The sequence below is a fragment of the Canis lupus genome, chromosome 32 (assembly GCF_048164855.1).
Source record: "Canis lupus baileyi chromosome 32, mCanLup2.hap1, whole genome shotgun sequence".
NCBI classification, from domain to species: Eukaryota; Metazoa; Chordata; class Mammalia; order Carnivora; family Canidae; genus Canis; species Canis lupus.
The window spans coordinates 39077737-39102236 of record NC_132869.1 but is presented as its reverse complement, the minus strand read 5'-3'; the positions used below and the strand labels follow the sequence as shown (position 1 = coordinate 39102236).

At 40.0% G+C, this 24500-nt stretch overlaps 2 protein-coding genes across 21 annotated transcripts in view; one reads left to right on the top strand and one right to left on the bottom strand.

Annotated features, from left to right (window-relative positions):
• SENP8 (SUMO peptidase family member, NEDD8 specific) overlaps positions 1-16756 on the bottom strand; it is a 42244-nt gene extending 25488 nt beyond the window's left edge. For 9 of the 11 annotated variants that reach the window (XR_012022894.1, XR_012022896.1, XR_012022902.1 and 6 more), the window contains exon 1: positions 16517-16756. Coding sequence is in view for 2 of the 11 variants with exons in the window: in XM_072809485.1 (XP_072665586.1) it covers positions 1902-2540 (639 nt within the window). In the remaining 9 variants the exon portion in view is untranslated. Of the gene's footprint in view, positions 1-821; positions 2577-15914; positions 16031-16516 lie in introns of those variants that run through there. The other 2 variants (XM_072809485.1, XM_072809486.1) reach the window with 2 other exon arrangements.
• Positions 16505-24500, top strand: part of MYO9A (myosin IXA) — a 263388-nt gene continuing 255392 nt past the window's right edge. For 4 of the 10 annotated variants that reach the window (XM_072809467.1, XM_072809468.1, XM_072809464.1 and 1 more), the window contains exon 1: positions 16988-17282. The gene's annotated coding sequence lies outside the window, so the exon portion shown is untranslated. Of the gene's footprint in view, positions 16677-16964; positions 17283-24500 lie in introns of those variants that run through there. The other 6 variants (XM_072809461.1, XM_072809471.1, XM_072809469.1 and 3 more) reach the window with 6 other exon arrangements.

Here is a 24500-nt window from a genome sequence, read left to right as displayed (position 1 = left end):
CAAGTTTTATAGAAAACTAACCCATGGCACAGTCCAACCATGTTATATATTTAGAAAAGGAGACCTTAGACTTTATTATTTATTTATAAGATTTTACTAGTTCTGTTCAAAAAATAATTTATTTCTGGTGTGACTTTTAGGGAGTTGGGAAAGATTGCTCTCATATGGATTGACCTGTAAGAGGGAGACAAGCTGACATTTAAACAGACATACTTTGTGTTATCAGAAGGACTATTCCCAGAGAGCATTTGAGTCGTTCATAATCTAGACTAGATACCTAAGTCAACAGTTACTGAAATGATATTGCTGTCTTATCTTTATCTACACTCATGGCCTCAGCAATCTATGTCACTCCTCTTGCTGTCCTTCCCTCCCTATTTCACCTCTATGTTTGAATGCCAGTTCCTAATCTTTTCTTTTTCCTGCTCCCATTTTCATTAGGTCTCTTTTGTATCTAAAACATACTGACTTGAAATGGAAACTTTTTGTAGCTTTCTCAGACTTTCAGTTTTAACTCTAGTTCACTCCGTCTGCTATGTAACCTGTATTACTTACACTGTGTTTTCCCTCCCTGACGAAAAGGAACTGAGTTACTGCCTTTGCGGTTACTGAGTGGTGAGGTTATTTTGGGCCATGAGGGCTGGGGGCAAAGGTAGGCTGGGGAGGGAGGCGAAATAAATTTCGCAGCTGAAACTAATCTTTGGTTTTCAAGTCTCATATACATTGCAATCTAATTCTTGTTAGGAGTAGAATTAATGTGTGTACCCAGCATATCATCTGGTTGTTAATTATTTGAAACTCAGAAAAAAACACAACAATGATTTAGGAGGGATAGCATTTCTTTTTATTCTTGGTTCCGTATTTAAAAAACATCGTCTGCATTTTGAATTAAGTGGAAAGGTTGAGAAAGGTCACTTTTTCTGTTTTATAATTGCAAAAACAAACCAACTTTTAGCTTGCAAGTTTTAGCTACAATAATAATCCTGACATCACCATGACATAACTGGAAACAATTTTGCCAGATTATGGATAGAAAGGAAAGGAAAAACTATGACTATCAGAAAGCAGTAATATTTATTAGCAATACAGGTAACCTTGGAAAGTTATCAGCTACAAGTTTTAAAACCACAAAACTTTGGATACAAGGAAGGAGTGTGTGCGTGGCTAACAGAGGAGGTTAAGAAAAGCTGTTATCAATGCAGAGCAGTAAGCCGACCCATTTACTGAGCAAATTAAAAGGTCCAACAGCCATTTATCTTAATGAAATTACTCAAGATTCCCCTTTTCTTAAAGCAGTCCAGGAATCAGATGGGGGAAGACAGGCTAACATCATCTTTATCAAGGATCTGCAAAGATTACAAAGATAGCCAGGAAAGCATGGTGAATGGAAGAGACGTCGCAGAAATGAGTAATTGATTCTCCTAATATTTAGATCTTGAATTAGGTTAGATCTTGACCTGCTTCTAGCCAGTTGATCTCTTTAAATATGTAGGCTGTAGGCTGTGCAGTAAGTTTTTGCTTCTTCTGTAATGTTCTTCTTACATTCCTCTAGATTTCACATATACTTGATTTCTTTAAAGATCGCTGCTTTTCCTTTGGAATAAGGCAATGTGGATAAGGGAGACAAAAAGGGAATTAATTAAACGTTAAGATAGCGTGGTTTTAAGGTTTTGATGCATAACTTCAAGACATTTTCACAGAGCACACTCCTCTCACGTTAGGGTTAAAGTGAAACTTTCCATTTGGATAATGCAGAGGATGACATTCTTCAGGGAAAAATAAAAGAACACTAAGCTTCCCCCTACTAGGCATCTTCTTTCAGGCACTGAGACTGCAGCCATCCAATAAATGGGGATGGGCAGAAAGAGAAGACTTCAAAAGTCATAGATATACTTTGAAAGCTAATTTTTGGCAAGTCTGGCAATGAGATCTTTCCATTCTCCTCTTTTCTTTGTGATGTATGTAGGAGTGAGTAGCTGCAATAGTGATTCTGGCTGTTGCCTAAAGAAGTTCTGACACAAGGCCTCAGTGTTACAAATCACATACATCCCACAGTCATAGCTGTTTTGTTGAGCAGGGGCTTTCTCTTCAACAAAGGCTAGTTTGTCTCCTTTTCTGCCTAAGAAAGCTTCCAGTTTCTCTGCTACCTGCTTTGCATGGACTGAGTTGCTTCTGCTATGGGAATCGTAATGAAAAAAGCTATTTTTGTCTTGGATATAAACCAACAAACTCCAATGGGTTCCTCCAGCTGCCTCGTTGGAATTATCATTGATGGCTAAAAATACAACTCTCTTGTTGGGGAGGTCCAGGGGTTCAAGGAACATGGCAATCTCTGTTTGGTTGCTAGTGCACTTGATGAACTGGGTAACTTCGGGGCTGATGAAGCAGACGTGGTCAGAGCAGTCATGAAACTGACTATTGGCAAAGTATTCAAAGGCAAATCCAATAATATGGTCATTGAGCCAGCTTGGAGGATCCAACAGTGAGACATCTGACTGCCGCAGTAGACTGTCCATGTAACTTAAGACTACAGGGTCCATCTTGTACCGACCAGGGCTGATCAGAAATTCCAGAAGCTGAGGAGAGGCAGAAGATAATATTTACTGTTGAATATGATACCTGGCTGTATAATGGGAGTGAGTAATAAATAGGAGGTACTTTTACAGAGTTTTGGTAAAGATTAAATATAATTGTAAAGTGTTCACCAACAATGCCTGGCTAAGAGTAAACATTCAAGAGACCCTAACTAATGTGCTGTATGTTAGTAATTAGTTAGAATGAAAACTTTGGAAAATTTTCATGCTAAAACAGTAAGCATGAATTTTTAATTTCCTCTTTAAATACAGAGTTTGGTTAAAATTGTAACAAACATTTACCAAACTTCTTAGCATTAACCATATTATCTGGCCATTTAATGAATATGCATGATAATAGTGGCAAATTATTTTACAGTAAAGTGAATTTTCAAAGATTGTAAAGAAAAATGTTGCTCATTAACAAAGGAAATAGTTTCCATTTCAACATTAATTTTCAAGAGATAAGATAAAAATATTGCTTCCTCATTCCACAATAGAAAGTGACAGTGATTAGAGTTGTAGTTAAAAAGAACCACAATTTTGAGAACAGAAAATTGTGAGAGTAACACAAATGAAGATCATGCCCTGTTCTGCCCAGTTGTGAGCATGAGTGATGTAATATGTCCTAGTCCATTTCCCATTTTTAACCTCAAGTGGTAAGATAAAGACTATGGAATGTTTATAATAAAAGTTAGAAAATCTTTTGTAAATTGAAAGGTAGTTAGGCACAGGAATCAAGAGACCTGGATGTAGCCCCAGTTCTATCAAAGAATTTAAATGATTTTGTCCTTGCTTTTGTTTTCTGTAAGAAGAGTATGTGTCTGTTTTGCATGCCTCAGTGAGTTGTAGGAAAGGCCAATTAGTTTTACTTGAAGGTATTAAAACAAAATAAGATGTACTATTAGTATTTATATTATTAATTGATATTAGTAATATGATCAGAAAATTTAGATAGTACTCCATACCAATGAAAGCAAATGAGGTTTGGAAACGAATATCTATTCATATTATCTTGTCCAAACAAAAGCATGATTAATTTAGAGAACAAGATAAATTATATAGTAAGATTAATACACTCATGACCACCCAAGGTAAGGTGCTTATAACAAAGAAAAGAAGTCTGGTAAATGTGAAAGGTAACATATTTGAGCCTTAGAGAGTTAACAGCTATTCATTACCTGACAGCATTACAACATCACTAAAAATCTCAAAGCAATAAACAGTCACATGCAGGTAGAGAGTAGAAAACAAAGCATATTGTAAGAATAATACCATTTCTATGAAAGACTGGGCTAGAATAATCAATTTAATCAATTCTGGCCATTAGACCAAGTAAACTACCACTTGATTACACTAGTAAAATAATAAAATTTTGTGGCACAACCATTTTCCTATACTCAAAACCCTGCAAAACCTATACAAAAAATAAATATACCCCTCAAGAAAAAAAGCCTAAAGTAAATGAGGTAACTAAGAAGCACCAAAGATGGTTTTATGTGCATACAGTATATTGTAAATCTGAACTACTTCAGAAACAATGTAAGACTGTTGATGAGAAAAAAATATACATATTAACATAGATATATAAAAAAGATGGCATGAGTTAAGATTTTCTTAAGAAGAGAGAATAACTTCAGCAGAGACATAAACAAGGGCCAGGAACAAAGTTAACGAGGCATAGAGCACATTTGCTATGGGTGGGCCACAGATTTGGCTGTAAGCTTTTTGGCAGCTAACCAGAGAGCGTTAAGTTAAACATTCACAATGTCCATAAGGTAAAAACAAAGTGACTGCTCAGGAAAGGTAAAAGCATTCTTTGTATTAAGGTTAGACAGTTTTCTTTAAAGAAATTTTCATAAAAGACACAGTATATCATAATGAATAATGTCCCACATATTTTTATAATAGATGAAGCCGTTTCAGAGGATTGTTTTTATTTTTTTTTATTTTTTTTTATTTTTATTTTTTTTTTTTTTAAAGATTTTATTTATTTATTCATGATAGTCACAGAGAGAGAGAGAGAGAGACAGAGAGAGAAGCAGAGCGAGAAGCAGGCTCCATGCACCGGGAGTCCGATGTGGGATTCGATCCCGGGTCTCCAGGATCGCGCCCTGGGCCAAAGGCAGGCGCCAAACCGCTGCGCCACCCAGGGATCCCCAGAGGATTGTTTTTAATAATGATCCCTCACATCTAGCCTGATGGTAAATGAGTAAACAGCAATCTGGTAAAAGCCAAGTCTATGGAGGCTACTCAGCTTGCTGATCTCACTTAAGAGTAAATGAATATGAAAAGGGAAGTGCTTGTGCATCAGGCAAGTCTCCCTCAATCTCTCCCCCATGTTTTTAACGAATACTACATAATGGCGAGTGCCAGATTGTACTTCCTGGCAAATACTTGGGAGACCTACTCTCTATGCTGTCAGCTGAAATCAGACCCACATCTTAACAGCCAACCCAACTACAGACAGGAGGTCCCTATCTTGGAGGGAGTGACCGAAGTAGCCAGTATTTCCTTCAGAAAAGTTTTAGTGCTTTGTTTGATTTTGAAAATACCCAAAACACAGACAATGGGTCGATCAAGGATCTAGCTCTATTCCATGGATGGAATGATTGCATGATTGCAATGGTTTAACTCCACCAATTCTAAAGCAAATGAAACTAAACTAGCCTTTGGCCAAACCACCGTTAGCCAAGAAAAACTCTAAACTTCACATCTGAAGACTTGAGTATTATTTATTTTATTATTTTTTAAAAGCTTTTATTTATTTATTCATGAGAGACACAGGGAGAGGCAGAGACACAGGCAGAGGGAGAAGCAGGCTCCATGCAGGGAGCCCAATGTGGGACTCGATACCAGGACCCCAGGATCACGACCTGAGCCAAAGGCAGATGCTCAACTACTAAGCTACCCAGGCATCCTTGAAGATTTGAATTCTAGACTCAGTTCTGTTACTCACTGGCCATGTAATCATAGATAAGCCACTTAATTTCTTTAGGCCTCAGTATTCTCTTCTGTAAAGTGAGAAGTCATCACCTTTATCATAGAGTATTTGTCAATATAAAATGAAGAAACATCATTAACTAAAATTTTAAAAGATATAAAGTAGTATTTCCAGCGGCACCTGGGTGGCTCAGGCTGTTGGGCATCTGCCTTTGGCTTGGGTCATAGATCACAGGGTCCTGGGATGGAGCCCCGTGTCTGGCTCCCTGCTCAGTGGGGAGCCTGTTTTTCCCTCTCACTGCCACTGCTCCCCCTGCTTGTGTGCTGTCAAATAAATAAATAAAATCTTAAAAAAAAAAAAAAATGGTGAGAGAAAGGAAGGGAAATGCCTTTAGAAGGGAGGTCCAGTCTGGCTAGAATAAAGAATAAGGGTACAGGTGAGGGTTAGAAGATGATTATTAGGGATCCCTGGGTGGCGCAGCGGTTTGGCGCCTGCCTTTGGCCCAGGGCGCGATCCTGGAGATCCGGGATCGAATCCCACATCAGGCTCCCGGTGCATGGAGCCTGCTTCTCTCTCTGCCTGTGTCTCTGCCTCTCTCTCTCTCACTGTGTGCCTATCATGAATAAAAATAAAAAAAAAAAAAAAACAAAAAAAAACAGAAGATGATTATTAGAAGCTAAATGGCAACAGACTGAAGTCCAGGTGAAAGAGCTTGGAATTTATACTGAGGCAAAGGGAAGCTGTTATGGCAAGGCTGGTGCTTTAGGAAGTTTACTAATTCAACCAGGGTGTATAGGATTAATTGGTAGGGAGAGAAATTGGAAGAAGAGATCAAGTAGGTTTTTATTGAAAGTAAAGGTATAGGAAGAAATGACCTAAATCTGGGGAAATGGTAGTAGAAATGGGGAGGCAAGGAGGAAAAGGTACTTTAGACTGAGATTCAGTAGGTAAGTGATCAGAGAGCAGCAGATAGAGAAGAATTAGGAAATGGTCTATGGGTTTTAGTTGGGGTGACTCAGGGATGAAGATCCCATTATCAATGGGGTAGAGAAAACGGAGACAGAAAGGGACCTATCAAAAGAACCAAGAACCATCTAGAACCATCCTAGGGATATTTCCTTTCTATATAGTAAGCACTGTATTTGGCATAGCTAAGGTACAGATGTTTGTCAGATGACTGAAACAAAAAGGAGTCAGAACATACAGATTAGGGAAAACAAGATAAATAAGGCCTCTTAAGATGTTTGTGTTGTCTGTAACATTCCCAGTTCTGCTTTGGTTTTGTGTTTTGTCTGTTCTCCTCTGTTAATAATAAATTCCTTCAGACATAAGACCTATGTACTTGGTCTTGGTGGATGGTAAGGAAGATTGGAACCTAGGGAGACAATAAGCTCCTCACAGTCTTGTTTGTAAAGTCCTACAAATTATATATTTCTAGGTTTTGGGGTTAGGAGGCTTTGAAAAGTCCAGGCTCTGATTTTGCCACTTACTATCTATGTGACTCTGGCCAAGCTATTTATTCTTTTGCTAGGCCTCATTTTCCTCATTTGTAAAATGAGGTAATAAAAACACCTGCCTTACAGGGTTGTTACACCAAATAAAAACATGAGTGAAAACACTCAACATATCATCTGACATACAACAGGTTCTCAAAAGGAGTTTCTTCCCTACTCCCTATTATTTGGGGTGGTATAATGAGACTTAGAAATTTCTTGAAAATAAAGCATGTTATCTTTTTTATAAAGCCACAAAATCATAAAGGACAGATCTAGCAAGTGCATGACTCTGTGCTCTACCTTTGGCAAAAGAGTGAATGCTAACTCCAGAGAAAATTGTTCTCTAAACCTCAGAGTGTAGCAATGATGTTAATGTGTTGTCAGTATACACACGCCCTGCAATTACAGTTTATGTATCTTCCAACTTCTGTAGCTAAATGAAGCTAATACTGAAATCACAGTATAGAACACTTCCTAAACAAAGGCTTAATTTTAACAAAAGGAGACTACTTTTTCATATTAATATTAAAATCCTTAAAATGTACATTACTTGAGTATTTGTTATAAAAAATAAGGTAATTCCATAGAAGGTAATAAAAACTACCTTAAAGAGAAAATTTACAATTCAATAGGAGCCAACCTGATTACCTGCTGCTATAAGTAAGGGAAGAAGCTGCTGGTTCATTAGGAAAAAAACAGTAGGTTGGATGTTAGTTCCAATGAACTATGTTCTAAAGGAGTGCTAATAGTACTTTTGGTGATTATGGAAATGTTCCTTACTGGCAAAGTCCAATACAGTAGTTATCTGCCACATGTAGCTACTGAGCACTTGAAATGTGGCTAGTGTGATGGTAGAACTGAATATTTAATTTTAATTAATTTAAACTTAAATTTAAATATCTACATGTGGCTATTCGCTACTATTTTGGACAGCACAGTTCCACAGATTTCAGAAGTATTTCTTTTTTTTTAAAAAAGATTTATTTATTTATTTATTTATTTATTTATTTATTTATTTATTTATGATAGACATAGAGAGAGAGAGAGAGAGAGAGAGAGAGAGAGAGAGAGGCAGAGACACAGGAGGAGGGAGAAGCAGGCTCCATGCTGGGAGCCCGACGTGGGACTCGATCCCGGGACTCCAGGATCACGCCCTGGGCCAAAGGCAGGCGCTAAACCGCTGAGCCACCCAGGGATCCCCTCAGAGGTATTTCTTGAAAGAAAAAAATAAGGTTATATGGTTAAGTTAGGGAAATGCTGCATACTAAAACTCCTTATTAGAGAGTCATAGGCATACAAGCATGTTAGAGGCTAGACGTTCTGCAATAAAGAAGTGTAATTTTTCTTGTTCTGATTTTTTCCCAAACTCATTTTACCATGAGACACTTTTTTTTTTTTTTTTTTTTGTTAAACAGAGTATCTATTGACACCTTATCATCTATGCAGAGAAGTTTGGGATATGCTTGCTGAATTATTTAATAAATGGTATTGGGACAAACTGTTAAACATTTGATAAAAGAAGGAAGTTAGAGCTCTAACTCATATACATATTTTTAATATTTTATTTATTTATTCATGAGAGACACAGAAACAGAGAGGCAGAGACACAGGCAGAGAGAGAAGCAGGCTCCATGCAGGGAGCCGGACTCAGGACTTGATCCTGGGTCTCCAGGCTCAGGCCCGGACTGAAGGCGGGGCTAAACCGCTGAGCCACCCAGGCTGCCCCTAACTCATATCTTATATCAAATTATACTTCAGGTGGAACAAAATTTAAATGTTAAGAAAGAAAACAAAAATATTAGAAGGAAGTGGGGCTTAATACACTTATGTGACTGGCCAATAAACACATAAAAAGTTACTCAACACTTTACTAGTAATCAAAGGAAATCAAGTTAAATCAAGATTTCATTTTTTACCTATCGAATCAGCAAAGATGAGGAAAATTGATAATAACTAGCATTGCTGTGAGACCATGGGAAAATACGCATTCTCATTGTTTAGAGCAGTATAAACAAATGCAAGCTTTTTGAAGGGTAATTTACCATTACATTCCAATTCTTAAGAAATGTCTACATGTAGGTATTACACTTTCAGAAATTTATCTTCAGGGAAACATTAAGGATGTATACAAAATTTAACAAGAATATTCATCACTGGAATGTTTATAACTGAAAAAAAAAAAGAAACAATCTGAAAGTTCAAAAGAGGACTGGTAAATTTAAATAACAAGTTTCCAAACAATGAGATATTGTCAGCCATTAAACAGTAAAGTTGTAGATACAAATTTATTGACATAGACGTTCATGATATGCTACGAAAAGGAAGTTTATATAAAAATTTGTACCAGAAAAATATACACAAAAATAATCAAGAATGATAGCCATTCAGTTTAAATATTGTTTTAAAAGATAATTAATACTTAAATTTTTTCCTTCTACCTTTTAACACTTTTATTTTTTCACTCTCTTTTTATAATGAGCACATAACCAGTAAATACAGCTATTTCCATTCAGGAAAAAAAAAAAAAAAAAGATGTGCACCTCCCACTCTTACACTGACCTAAAATATGCCTGTTTCTTCAACTCAGTGGTCTTACTTCTGTCCTTTGGAAAAAAAAAACCAGAGAAAGTCTAATCTTTCTCCTATAAACTTTCAAACACAAAGATGTAAAATTAATCTGTTTACTAAAATTAGATTATGTCCAACTTCTAATGTATGATTCCATTTGTGATTTCACAAAAGGAATCAAATCCAAGACCAAATGTGCTTTTCATGGCAGCATAAGCAGAAATATTTTCAGGAAGGAAGTTCAAACTTTTTTTTTTTGGTTTCAATTTTCCCCTATTAAACGTTTCCTTTTAATGCTAGCCTAAACCATCTAAAGATTTGTATAAAGTGGAATGTAAAAATTACCATCAAGATTTATATATCCCTCTTGAGGGCAGAGATTATCAGATTTTAATCATCCCTGTTTTCTTTAGTGCTTGACAAACTGGAGAAACTTTAACAAATGTTTTTCCTGAACAAGATACAGAAGTAAAATACATTTTGAAACACAAAATTGTTATAAACATAGGAAGATTTCTCAATTTTATAAATTATTTATAAATTTGAATAATATTCCTCTGACATCAATATTTTACAAGTAGAGGAATTCAGCTCTCAAAGTAGAAAAAGCGCTTGGTATGATGATGACGCTTGTTAACTCTATGCCACAAATTCCATTTGGTCCTGCCTTGGGTCAGGGAGCTAAATCAGGTGACTTTTTGGGATTTCTTCTAGAACCAAAATTCTCTATTTACTGCTATTACTAGGTATGGCTATCAATGGCTAAGGTGTCATTGACCATGAATATAATTTTATTCTCAATCTACCATTTTTAACTCAAAGGTTCCATTTGTAATTATACCAATCTTTTTCCCTACTATAAACCTGATATAAACACCAGTCTTTCCTTAAGCTGTGTTTTGCTCAGAATTTTCTGAGAAATGACTTTATACAACTGCAAAATTTGAAATGCCTGAGGTTGTAAAGAAAGTGTGTGTGTGGAGGCCAATAGGTTTAAGGAGAGGTCTGAGTAAGATAGTATTTATAAAGGAATGGACAGATTTTTATTTCATCATATGCATTAACAAATTAAAGCTAATAAAGTGTGATCAAAATAAAGTTATAATCTGCCTGATTTCATAAAATAACCACTGTGTTCAGTAGTTATATGCAAACACAGTTTGAAAGAGCATGAAAAACTTATTATCTTTTAATCTTATTTGTCCTATACATTTCAAAGCCTGGTAAATCACTTTTTCATAAGAGGTAAGTTGTTATTATAAACTCTTAATTAATGGGTTTCAAAAACATGCTTGGCATATAGTAGGGGCTCAATATATATTTAATGAATGAATAAAAGAAATAATGCATTTATGTTTTACTGTATTGTGTTCTTAGGAAAACAGGATCTGAAGCGACCCAATTATACATATAAAACGTTCTGTCTTAGCAATTTGTCTTTAAATGTTAATTAACACAAATATTTGTGAGTTATCTGACCAAATTTGAATTATATATTATTAAGTAGGGCTAAACATTTCCAGCAAGTTATTTATTTTAGCTGCTAACGTAAAGTGCCAAGTTGCTACAACAAATACTAGTGAGAAAATCAGAGCCAACCAAGGCCAGAAATCCCCAAGCTATTGTTTTGAAGGAACTGAATCTACCACACTACTCTTGAGTATTTTTATTCATTGGCCATAAGGGAAGAGGCCTCCAGTTGTTTTTTTTTTTTTGCCTCGAGTTTTTAAACCTATAATTTAGATGCTCAAAAATAATAATTGTGATTGGGACAATATTTTTCAGTATGAGGATGGTGTTCTAGTGCTTTTATAACACATGAAGGTGGGGAAGGGATAGCCATTTAATCAGAAGCCAAAGAAAGGAAATTTCAGAAATTTTTTTTAAGTACTAAAGATTCTTAAAAAGCTTTATAAATGACAAGTATTCTTGCTGCAGATAGACCCATCTCCCCATTCCCTTAAAAAGGAGACAGATGAAACTCAACCTCTATATATAAATTTTATTCTCAGTCTGTACTGAACCATATCACTACCCAAATGGTCTCCTAAAGATGGACAAAATCAATATAGTCTAGTCATGCTGAAGAAGGTAGTCTCTCAGATAAATTGATTCTGAAAGTTAAGTTTACATTACTTATTTGGGTAATACTTGCACCCCATAGTTTTTTGAATATGTTTAAAAATGCACACAAGTTGGGGACTTGCTGCAATCTGGACAGTAACTTTTGCATAGTCTGGTACTGATCAGTTTCTAAAGAGATGGGTTATCTGGGCTTTTAGGACTTCCTTTTTGCTAATGCATTTTACTCTTCCAAGAGGTTTAAGGGATTGACAAGGAGAGAGCAATCTTGACCTTAAGAAGTTGAAATATAGGACTTACAGGTGTAGATGGAATTTAACCAAGGAAGGCCTTAGCAGCACCTGGGAACCTATATATGTGGTAAAGCCATTGCCTATGAGAAATACTAACTTTATCACTTATAATATAAAAGAATGGGTTAGCCTCTAGACCATGTAAACTGCTAACTGACTGCCATACTGGTGTGCACATCTCTGTTGAAAGGTGTGTGATTTAGTCCAATCTATGTTTTTTTCAGACCACTCAGTCATACTGAGAAAAAAGTAACTTAGCAGATGCTTTAGAGATCACTTTATAGTAAAATTTAGTTAAAAAAATTTTAATTATTTATTGGTCCAGATTCTTCATTCCTACCTTCTCTTTGACAATCTCATCTACACATTACTGGTAGACTAATTTTTCAAACAGAACTCTAGTTACATTATTCTACTCCCAAAATTTTATCATCTCTCCTTTATCTACCAAATTAAGTACAAATCACACCCTGGCATCCAATGATTTCCGCAAAAAGAGCCCCAATGTATCTTTTCCAATGTATTTTCTAGTACTGCTCCTACATATATAATCACACACTCAGTACTCCTGCAGGCCCAAATTATTAGGTGACAGTACTGACTGCTACCCTTATGGTACAAGAGGAGAATCAAATAGCCAGTTCCCTACTCCCACGGAGGCTGGGAAGTGAACACTCTTCCAGGACCTTCTGAAACACACATCTGATCTGTCATGCTCTTGCTCAAAACCATAGTCAGCTTTTTATAAATCTAGGGTCCACGGGCCAGGATGTGGCTAGAATGAAAAGTGCCACAAACTTGGACAGTGAAAAACTGCATCTTGATTTTTAATACTCTCTAGCTGAAATTCAGCATTTCTTCAGTAAGTATAGGCAATAATCCACAGTACTATTAGCAGTCCCTATGTTTTTGTCACCAATAGAAATATGACATTTTCATGTCACTACTGAAGTTGTACAGGTATCTCAAAATATAATTCACACTCATCAGTATTTTGAAATCACATAATTAGACCTACTGCCAGATGTAATTTAATACATAAAGCACACATATAACTACATCAAACACTTGTTTTAATATTTTTAAAACTTTAAATAAATTGATTTTGTTTCTATGTATTTTATTTTATGCATTTAAAAACATTCTGAGATAGGGTCCACTGTCCAGGCTGCCAAAGAAGTTTATGGTGGGAAAAAAAAAAAAGGTTATTTTATTTTCATCTTTTTTTTTTTAAGACCTATTAATTGCTTATAGTAGATAATCTAAACACTTCAGCATGGAATTCAAAGCTCCTCATAATCTGTTCACACCCACTTTATCATCTTTATCTCTGCCCCACCCCTACTCTCCATATTAAGCCCTAGTCATACCACACAACAGTAACTCTCTCTTATCTGGAGGCAGATAGACAGGTTTCTGGATTAGCCCTAGTTAATAGACAGTAGCCATGCACTGGCTTTGGCTTTGCCTTATAGAGACCTCTCTGCCTGCCAAGTGAATTGTTCTTTTAAAAGGTCTGTTTTCTCTACTAGTTTGAGATCTTAACAGGGCTGTATCTTAACTGTTTTTATATCTCATTCCTAACTTAAATGATTTCTGAGTAACAAAGACAGATTCTCAATTGGCAAGGCACTGTATACTAGGGGGAGTAAAATTAAGTCTTTGAATCTCAAATTGACTTGGCTCTTTTTGGGGACAGAAATAAAGTTGCCCTTGATTGAGCACTAAAGGTCGGATCTCTAGCTGTGGATGCTGGGGAAAGGGAAGGAGAGCCCTGAGGTGGACATCATTAAGATTGAGGGATGGCACCTGCTGAAGGCAAAGGCAGAAATGACGCCTTTCCCATTTCTCAGAGCAGTTATCCAACACTTCCATCACTCTGCTCAAGCTTCTCATTCCATCCCCAACTCTCTCATCGAATGACTCTCATCTTAATGTTAGAGACAAGGTCACCAACTTCTCTTCCTCCCTCCCTGCCTTCTTTTCATCCTTCCTTCTCTCCCTCCCATCCTTTCCTCTAGATGTTCTCAAACCACAGCGCATCTCAGGAGCTTTAAAAAATACTGATGCCTGGGCTCTAACCCCCGAATTTGTTTAACTGGAGCAGCAGCACTGGTTTTATTTTTTAAGAAACCCCAAACCAACTTCTCAGGTTATCCTAACAGGCACACAAGGCGGAGTTCCACGAGTGCGCTTGATGCTATAAATTAGTCTCCTTCGTCCACGAATTGTCCACCTCTGGGTTCCATCATACACTTTTACGCCTAAGTCTCCCTATCTTTATTTATTTTAAAATATTTTATTTATTAATGACACACACACACACACACACACACAGAGTGAGAGTGAGAGAGAGGTAGAGACACAGGCAGAGGGAGAAGCAGGCTCCATGCAGGGAGCCCGACGCGGGACTCGATCCCAGGTCTCCAGGGTCACGCCCTGGGCTGAAGGCGGCACTAAACCGTTGAGCCACCCAGGGATCCCCAGGCTCCCCATCTTTAAAGAGAACATTCTCTCGGCCCACATCCTCGCCCCTCCTCACTCATCCTCAAACATGATGCTTCTTTAAAGGGTAATCTATGCCTGTGGCCTTGACCAACTATATCCTACTTTACCTTCTCACTCGTATTCTACCTTTTCAATCCTACTCTACCTTCTCACTCCTACTCTACCTTTTCACTCGTACTCTAACTCGTCAATCCTACTCTACCTTTTCACTGGTACTCTATCTTTTCACTCGTACTCTAACTCGTCAATCCTACTCTACCTTTTCACTGGTACTCTATCTTTTCACTGGTACTCTACCTTTTCAATCCTACTCTACCTTTTCACTCCTACTCTACCTTTTCACTAGTACTCTAACTCGTCAATCCTACTCTACCTTTTCACTGGTACTCTATCTTTTCACTGGTACTCTATCTTTTCACTGGTACTCTACCTTTTCACTCCTACTCTACCTTTTCACTAGTACTCTAACTTGTCAATCCTACTCTACCTTCTCACTCCTACTCTACCTTTTCACTCGTACTCTACCTTTTCACTAGTACTCTAACTTGTCAATCCTACTCTACCTTTTCACTGGTACTCTATCTTTTCACTCGTACTCTACCTTTTCAATCCTACTCTTTCTCACTCCTACTCCAACTTTTCACTGGTACTCTAACTTTTCACTCCTACTCTACCTTTTCACTCCTACTCTACCTTTTCACTCCTACTCTACCTTTTCACTAGTACTCTAACTCGTCAATCCTACTCTATCTTTTCACTGGTACTCTATCTTTTCACTCCTACTCTACCTTTTCACTCGTACTCTACCTTTTCACTCCTACTCTACCTTTTCACTCCTACTCTACCTTTTCACTCGTACTCTACCTTTTCACTCCTACTCTACCTTTTCACTCCTACTCTACCTTTTCACTAGTACTCTAACTCGTCAATCCTACTCTACCTTTTCACTGGTACTCTATCTTTTCACTGGTACTCTACCTTTTCACTCGTACTCTACCTTTTCACTAGTACTCTAACTTGTCAATCCTACTCTACCTTCTCACTCCTACTCTACCTTTTCACTAGTACTCTACCTTTTCACTCGTACTCTACCTTTTCACTAGTACTCTAACTTGTCAATCCTACTCTACCTTTTCACTGGTACTCTATCTTTTCACTCGTACTCTACCTTTTCAATCCTACTCTTTCTCACTCCTACTCCAACTTTTCACTCGTACTCTAACTTTTCACTCGTACTCTACCTTCTCACTCCTACTCTACCTTTTCAATCCTACTCTACCTTTTCACTCCTACTCTACCTTTTCAATCCTACTCTACCTTCTCACTCCTACTCTACCTTTTCAATCCTACTCTACTTTCTCACTCCTACTCCAACTTTTCACTCGTACTCTATCTTTTCATTCCTACTCTACCTTTTCACTGGTACTCTATCTTGTCACTCGTACTCTACCTTCTCACTCCAATACTGTCATATGCTTCTGCACTCGTCATTCTCTCTGCTTCCATCTCCTCTCCCCTTTCTCGACCGGCTGCTGCTCACCACTACCCTCGCCTTTTAACCCGTTAGGACTGACTCAACGGTCACCTGGGGAGGGCTTCTCCCGGTCCTTCCACCCAATCAGGAGCCCCTCTTGGATGTTCAGAGGGTCCTACGCTTATTTTATTTTATTTTTTTTTGGTTATATATTTACTTTACTACTACTGCGGACTCTCCCAACGTCTCCCACGCTGACACAGCACTTCAGGGAGCTGAAACTGTTTGATTTGCTCCTGACTTCCAGGAGCCTAAAGCACCAGCGGGCACTCGGAGAAGCCCGAGAGGAATGAATGGAAAAGCGAGACTAGGAAACGGAGGTCGGGGGGCGGGGAAACGCGAGGGGGAGGGCGGGCGCGAAGGGGCGGGGGCTAAAGGGGGCGGGGTGGAGAGCCCAGCGCCACCAGTGGGGAAGGGGACACGGAGCGCTAAGTCCCCGGGGGGGGGGGCGGGCCGGGAAGCGGCTCCCTGCTGGGACAGACCGCCGACCCGACCGAAGAGGGGAGGCGGCTTCTTACCTGCCTCGGGCCTCACCACCCCAACCAGCCTTCAGGCACCTCGGTGCTGGCCGGAAAGCGAGAGCTACAGTCGCAAACCCTGAGTTTTCTACCCCGACCTTGCGACATTCCTCTCCAGTGGAGGGAGAATCTGAGGCGCGGTTCCGAGCTCTGCCGTAAGGTGAGGAAGAGACGTGTGGGCGGGGCCGCCCGGGGCGGACGGACGGGGCGTGGCCGCGCAGGCGCCTGCGGCCCCCTCCGGCGGCGTCACGTGCGGGGGCCGGGCCGGCAGGCGGCCGGCTCGGGCGGGCGGGAGGGGGCGTGGGAGGTGAGTGCGCGCGCGCCTGCTCGTCTGCAGCCGAGTCGCGCGGGGCGGGGCCGCGTGCGCGGGGTCGGGGGCGCGCGGGCCCGAGCGGACCGGGGACGCGGCGGCGGTTGGCGGTGGCAGCCGAGCGCCGCAAGGACTGAGAGAGGCGGCGGCTGAGGCGGCTGAGGCGGCTGAGGCGGCGGCGGCGGCTGAGGCGGCGGCGGCCCGACGCGTGCTCTCCGGGCGGGGTGCGCGGGGGATGCGCCTGCCCGGGCCGGGCGGAGTCTCTCTGACAGGGCGGGGGATGCGCGGCGGCTGCCGTCCCGGCCCCTGAGGCTGCTGGGCCCACCCTCCGGAACGCGGCGACCCTCGGCGGCTCGAGCCTCCGCCGTCGCGGGCGGCCTGACCTCGCGGCCGCGGGCGGGGGCGGCTCCTGGCGAAGAGGAGGGGGCCGTGGCGGCCACCGCGGCGGAGCCCGAGGTAAGACCCGCCCCGGCCGCCCCGCGGCCCTGCCCGGCCCGGCCCGGCCCAGCCCACGTCTCGGAGTCGCTCCTGGGCTCCTGCGCTCCTGCGCTCCTGCGGGGCCGCCCCGCCCCGCCCCAGCGGAGACGCCCCGCGAGCGGGTCCCGGGGAGACCCCACCCCTCGTGTCGGGATTGGCCAGACCCCGTGCCGGCCCGCGGGGCCCCCCTGCCCGCCCCGGCGCAGCCCCTCGGACGCCCCTCGGAGCCGCTCGGGGCTCCGCTGGGGCCTCCCGTCGGCCGACCCCGAGCGCCCCCCGGCTGCGGACCTTCCGCTCGGGGTCGCCCCGCGTGCGCCCTGCCCACCGCCGCGGCCTTCGGGCGGCGCGCGCGGTGCTGCCCTCAGCCCCGCCGCCGCCGCCGCCGCCGCCCCCCCGGCCCTTCCCTGGGGCGGACCCTCTTCTCTTTCTCTTCTCTTTGGTCGCGAGGGTTTGCCGTGACATCCTGAAGGGGACGTGGGCTTGATCTGGTGCCTTCTTCCTCAGTGGGGCTCCCGGGGACCCACCGACACGCGCGGGGCTGGTGGGTCCAGTGTGGCGGCTGAGGAGGGAGGGCAGCCCGGGGCGGAGGCTGTGCGCGCTGCTGGAAGGTCACACCGCCCGCTTCTCACCCCGTCCCCCCCGCGGGGCTGGGACACGTAGGGACCTCCCCAGGCCTTGGGTCCCCTCACCCTGAGGGAGGTGACCGTGTCCCCACGTAACATCGTTTACTTCGCCTCCCTGTGGATTTCTACACATTTTGGATTTATTTTATTTATTTATTTATTTATTTATATTTATTTATTTATTTATTTATTTATTTATTTATTTAATTTAATTTATCCATCTATTTTTTTGAATGATACCAGGGAATTTTTTGTTGTTGTTGTTGTTTGTTTGTTTTTTTAACGTGTTGGTTTTGAATTTGCTGGAAAAATAAGTTTCGCTTTCCTAAATCTTGGAAGGTTTTTAATGTTAGCTTAGTAATAAGTTGTTGCTGCTGCTGCTGCTGCTGCTGCTGCTGCTGTCGCTGTCGCTGTCGCTGTCTTGCTTTTTCTAAGGAGCAGGTCCAGTTATCCGGCGGTGTTTTGCCGGGTCTCGCTACCAACAGGCGTGTGTCTCAGCAGCAGTGGACTAATAGGATTTCTGTTTGTGGGAAGTTGAACTCCTGAGTTGCCAAGAGGGAAATGTGCTGCACTAAATGATCAAGTACCTGGTTTTCACGTTGGTGTAGGGATGAAGTGTGTGTGTGTGTGTGTGTGTGTGTGTGTATATATATGTATGCATACACACACACACACACTGATATTTTTGTAATGAGCACTTGTAAAATTTTTATTTTGTATGTGCGAAGCTGAGGAGGGAGAACATCATACTGAAATTATAGGTGATCACTAGACGCAGTACGAAAGTTGAGAGGGTTAAAAGGGTATGCAGTAAAAAGTTGGTCTTTCCCCCATCTCCTCCAACCACCCATTTTTCACTCTTGATGAGCAACCTCTATTTCCATCTTTATGTGGGGAATATCCTTCCTGTGATATCTCTTAGCATTTACGAACCTCTACATTCTTAAATATGTTTATATCCTTAAAGTGCACCACTAATACTTGTAAACTGTGCACTCTGTAGCTCCCCCCCACCCGCCCGCCCCAACTTAATAATAGATTCTAGAGATCATACAACAACAGTACATATGGAAATGCTTTGTTTATGGACTGGGTAGTAGTCTCTTTTTATGATCTTGAGGTTATTTTTATTCTTTGCTTTCACAAACAATGCTATATGCTTTTCTTTGAAGTATCTTAGCTCTTTTTTTTTTAGATTTTATTTTTATTTTTATTTTTTTTAAAGATTTTTATTTATTCATGAGAGAGAGAGAGACAGAGAGAGAGAGAGGCAGAGACACAGGCTGAGGGAGAGGCAGGCTTCATGCAGGGAGCCCGATGTGGGACTCTATCCAAGGACCCCGGGATCACGCCCTGAGCTGAAGGCAGACACTTGACCGCTGAGCCACCCGGGCGTCCCTGTATTAGCTGTTATAGTATGTCTTAAGTAATTATCAGGATTTTAAATTTCCTGACTCTTTTGTACGGACCTTACAAAAAAGGATATAACTAAAGTTCTCAGTGAACCTCTGAGTTTCCATGGAGTGACTAGCTTTGATGGTGATTATAATATTAAATAAGTTATTGAAAGGTATAAAGTAGGAACTGAAATGATCAGATTTCCTTTTTTTAAAAGGTCACTGTGGCTGTATCGAGGACGGCAGATTAAAGGGTAGTTGAAGACCCTTTAGGGGCAGGAATATCAGGCAAATGATGATAGTGGGTCTGGATTTGGGACTTGGTGATTTTGTTGGATTTGGGATTAGGGAGAAGGTTCATAGAAGACTTAGGTTTCTAGCTTGTGCCTTTCACTGAAGTGGAAATTGATATGAGGGAGGAATGGGATTTTTATTTTTAGTTTTGTCAAGAAAGAAGAATTTAATTTGTGAAGTTGGATTTGGGTGATTATGCTTCTGTCAGATCTTGATGGCCAGGAGGCAGCTGGATTTGTGGCTTAAGTTCTTTAACCTCTGGGATGGTAGTAATAGATTTTCGGGTCAAAAGGTATAAGTGAGAGGAGAAAAGATCACAGGACAGAAATCCAACATTTACAGTGTAGGTAGAGTTGAATGTCTAAAACTAGTAAATGAAGTGAGTAAATTCTTTAAAAAATCGTAATATAGTTTAAGTATCAGTAGTGAGGTTCACTCTCTAACATGTGATTTAAGTTTTTCCCTTAGGTAATGTTAGTGGTATATAGTTTTATGAAGGAAAGGGAATAAACATAAAAAATTTTTTTAAAAGTAAAACCTCAGTAAAAATTAGTACTATAAACCCATATTTTCTAATCATTTGGATTTTACTATTGTAGAACTTTGTTCAGTCTTCAGTGTTTGTGGATAAGTGCAGGATGTTTGAAAATATGATTGCCAAGAATATTAAGTTTCTTAATTTGCATTGTTTTTTTTTTTTAAGTTGTATTAACTTAGTTTAAAATAAAATAAATATTAGTCAAAAAATTTCGGGTCATGTTTTATTTGTTTTTTATTTTTTAAATTTTATTTTATTCATGAGAGACACACAGAGAGAGGCAGAGACACAGGCAGAGGGAGAAGCAGGCTCCCTACGCGGAGCCCAGTGTGGGACTTGATCCTGGGATTCCGAGATCATGCCGTGGGCTAAAGGCAGACACTCCACCTCTGAGCCACCTAGGCATCCCTGGGTCATGTTTTAAAATCTAACATCGACTTTATGTATTCCTAAGTCTAGAGCTGTTGTATAGATCTCTCACCTTTACTCCAGGCTCTTGTGAATCACTGCTAATGGACATCTCCACTTGGATACAGGTTTCTCTTTTTTTTTTTTTTTTTAATTTTTATTTATTTATGATAGTCACAGAGAGAGAGAGAGGCGCAGAGACACACACAGGCAGAGGGGGAAGCAGGCTTCATGCACCGGGAGCCCGATGTGGGATTCGATCCCGGGTCTCCAGGATCGTGCCCTGGGCCAAAGGCAGGCGCCAAACCGCTGCGCCACCCAGGGATCCCTGGATACAGGTTTCTCAAGCACTTCTACCTTGTACAAAATAAAAACTGCTTCTCTTCTTCCAAAAAGGAGGGGGTAGAGGGAGACAAACTGCAACAAAAATTTTGTTCTTGATTTCCTATATTGCTCAATGGCAGGCACCGCTCAGGTCTCCAGAAGTCTTCAGGAACCTGTGAATCATCCTCTACTCCTTACCTTACTACCAATATCACTAAGTCCTGAACATTTCTCCCTCATGATATTTCAGATAACTTCTGATTTCTATTTTTGTTGTTTCGACTTTATTTTAATCCAGAATGTCTGTTGTGCTTCTGTAATGCTTTGTGAGGGGTCTTGTTGCTTTCTTTTTTCTGCCTCTTTTGCCTTACCCTCTAGTTCATTCTCTGTACTGCTACCAGATTAGGTGTTCTAAAATGATCTTTTAGTTAGACTCTTTCATTTACAAAGAAGAGACTCAGGTTACAGTAAGTAGTAGAGTGCTTTTTGAAAGGAAACGTGCACAAGGGAACCTAGGAAAAGTTAACTTGATCTCAAGAAGAACAGGAGTTTAATAAAACCAGAAGCAGGAAAAGACAGATTTCACTCTAGTATTCTATTGTTAACTTGTCTTAGCTACTCTTGCTATTTCTCCTTGGCTTATTTTTTCTCTCTACTCTAGTTTTTCCTCGTCTGTCTCCCAGTTTCCATTTATTCCTAATTTCTGCCTCCTTGTAACTACTGTGTCACTCCTATGCCAACGTTTTGCCCCCTGGATGCTGTCGTTTTAACTTGAGCTCCTGTTTGCTAACTTCTTCCTTCTCCCTGGGATTTTCTGGTTTGAATTCCTAAGAAACAATCTTTTTGGCTCAGCTCTGTTTTCTCATGGGCTGCTAGCGGGTCTGTGTACGTGGGTCATGTGACCACTCCTGGCCATTTAGTGTTGGCCATGTGTTTGTTTGTGCATGTGGGTGTGGGGCAGGATCATAACGGTGAAAAGCATGGGGCAGTGTGCAGGGTAATTTCTCACAAAATGGGATTGCAAGCATGACCAACACTGTAATTGACATTTGTAGTAAATTACAAATCTGATTATGTCCTTTGCTATTGAAAGATCTTTAATGCTTTCTCATTTCTTTCAGGATAAAGCTTAACTGTAGCATGGCATGTATGTGAGATTCTTCATGACCTGTTACTTCTCTAGGCTTTCCTCCCTTGCTCTCTTTAAATTCTTTGATCCACCCTTATTGAACTTAGGCTTCTGCTCAGATAAGGTGCTTTTTTCCCCCTTGTCTTTGCATCTCTGTTCCTTTCCTGTCTTTCCTGTCTCCCATTCTTTGCATGGCTGATTCCTGTCTGACCTTCAGGACTCAGTTCAGTTACATCTTCAGGAAGGTGTTTTTTGTTTTTGTTTTTTTAACCTCTTTTAGGTCGAGTTAGATGCCACTCCTGCGTGCTCCTACATAGTACTTGCTTCTGTCATAGCTCCCTAATGAAATTCCTAATTATTTGTCTATTTTCTTCACTGGGCTTTAACTTCTTTGGTATCCCTACAATAGAGGAAGGAAGGTTTTTAGATTGGGGATTTGGAATATATATGGAAACTTTTTATACATTATAAAGTATACAAAAAAGTACACAGATCCCAAATGATTTTTCTCCCAGTATACACATCAACATAACACCCATATTAAGATGCAGAATATTACAACTCCATAAGCCACCTCATGCCCTGTTCTAGTCACTAATCCAGTTTAAAGAGGATTTAATTTTAAATGGGAAAACTCTTTAACATACAAATTTTTCTATGTATTTTGTGTGTATCTTTAGACATAAAAGGGACATAAATTTTGGGATTTTGATCCTATGGAAAGAACAAGCAATTTATGTTGTAGAAGTATAATTTTTGCATACCTATATGCAACAGACAAATTTAAAATCACATTGTACTAATATTCTAATATTTGGTTGTGGGATGTTTGCATTTAGGTAGATTTTCTTCTTTATAGATTTAATGTCATTTTATAGTGGCAAAAATAATATCATAGATCAAGGAATATTTGTTGAAAATAGCCTATTAATTTTGAATGGTAAACTTGCTGGGGATGTGTATAGTAAACATGTAAAGCACTTTCCAAATGGTGTTTGGCCTCTGAGTTTTAATGTGAATTATGTTGCTAGCATATTTTGGCAGTGGGGTCATCCAACGGGCAACTGGAGTGTAATTTTACATGTACAGTGAGGAAAGTACTAGCTGTCCTATGTCATAGACAGCTGGCTTGCTAAGAATTGGTTCTTTTTTACAACCAGCAATAATTTTAGAGTGCATTTTTTCTTTTTCTCAGGTTTGATTTTTCTTTAACATTATGTAGCTCTTTGAATATGAAGATATTTTTTAAAACATACTTTTTCCTTAGATGGACTTTTCTGTCTGTAAATAATAAATCCATTAAGGCCAATTAAGTGGGAAGAATATGGACTTTCAAATCTGGGTTTCCAGTGACCTCAATTCAATTTCCAGCCTCATCACGTAAAAGCTGTCATTTATAACCAAGTCACCTAACATTTCTGAGCTTCAAGAATGTTCATCTTTCAAATTGGAAATACTTACCTGACACAAGATTATCATTAAACACTTTATGTAAAGCACTAGGCACATAGTTAATATTGAACAAGGTTTTTCTTCCCCCCCCTAGCAAATGCGTTTATTTCCTGTTACATTTAAAGATGGGGTCAGGAATTTAAATAATTTCATTGGGATTTGGAATAAACGGCTAATCAAAGTTTTTTGCTAATAGAAGTAAATCTTAGAAAGATAGTTGGCTAGCTGTCTTTTACGTGTGATCATATTTTTGAATTAGATTTCAAAGAAATGCTTTTCTTGATTTTTTACTGATAGTTTAGTAGATGTGTTAGAATGTATTTTGATTCAGTGTAAGGTATCATACGAAAATGTTCTGTTTGCCAATGACAAACATTCCTTAAATCATTGACAGATTGTAGTACTATTGCTGTTTGTAGAATGTAAGTATTTGTTTGAAATCTGTTTACTTATATTGATCGGATGATAGTGGGCTGAGTGATTTCTGGATTTTTTTTCTTTTTTAAATAGAAAGGAGAAAGTTCTTCAGGTGATTTTGTGGATATGTGTTTATAAATAATTTTTGGATCATATTTTTTTCTTTTGCAACTCTGTCTTCTTTTAGTTCTCTTCTTGGTTCTCCCTTCCTTTTTTTTAATAATAAAAAACTTAAAAAATATTGAAAAGTTGAATGATTAGAAACAGAGGTCATTGATTGTCTGCTCCCTAGATTCAAGTTACCAATAGCTATCCGTATTTGCTTTATTGTTTTCTATATGTATGTGCACTTGTATATTTTTGTCAAGACTTTTGAAAGCTGTGAATATTGTGATATTTACCTCAAAATACTTCAGTATATATCTCCTAAGAAAAATAGATATTTTGGGGCTCCTGACTGGCTCAGTCAGAAGAGCTTGTGATTCTTTTTTTTTTTTTAAAGATTTTTATTTATTCATTCATGAGAGACATACAGAGAGAGAGGCATAGACACAGGCAGAGGGAGAAGCAGGCCCCACGCAGGGAGCCCGACATGGAACTTGATTCCGGGTCCCC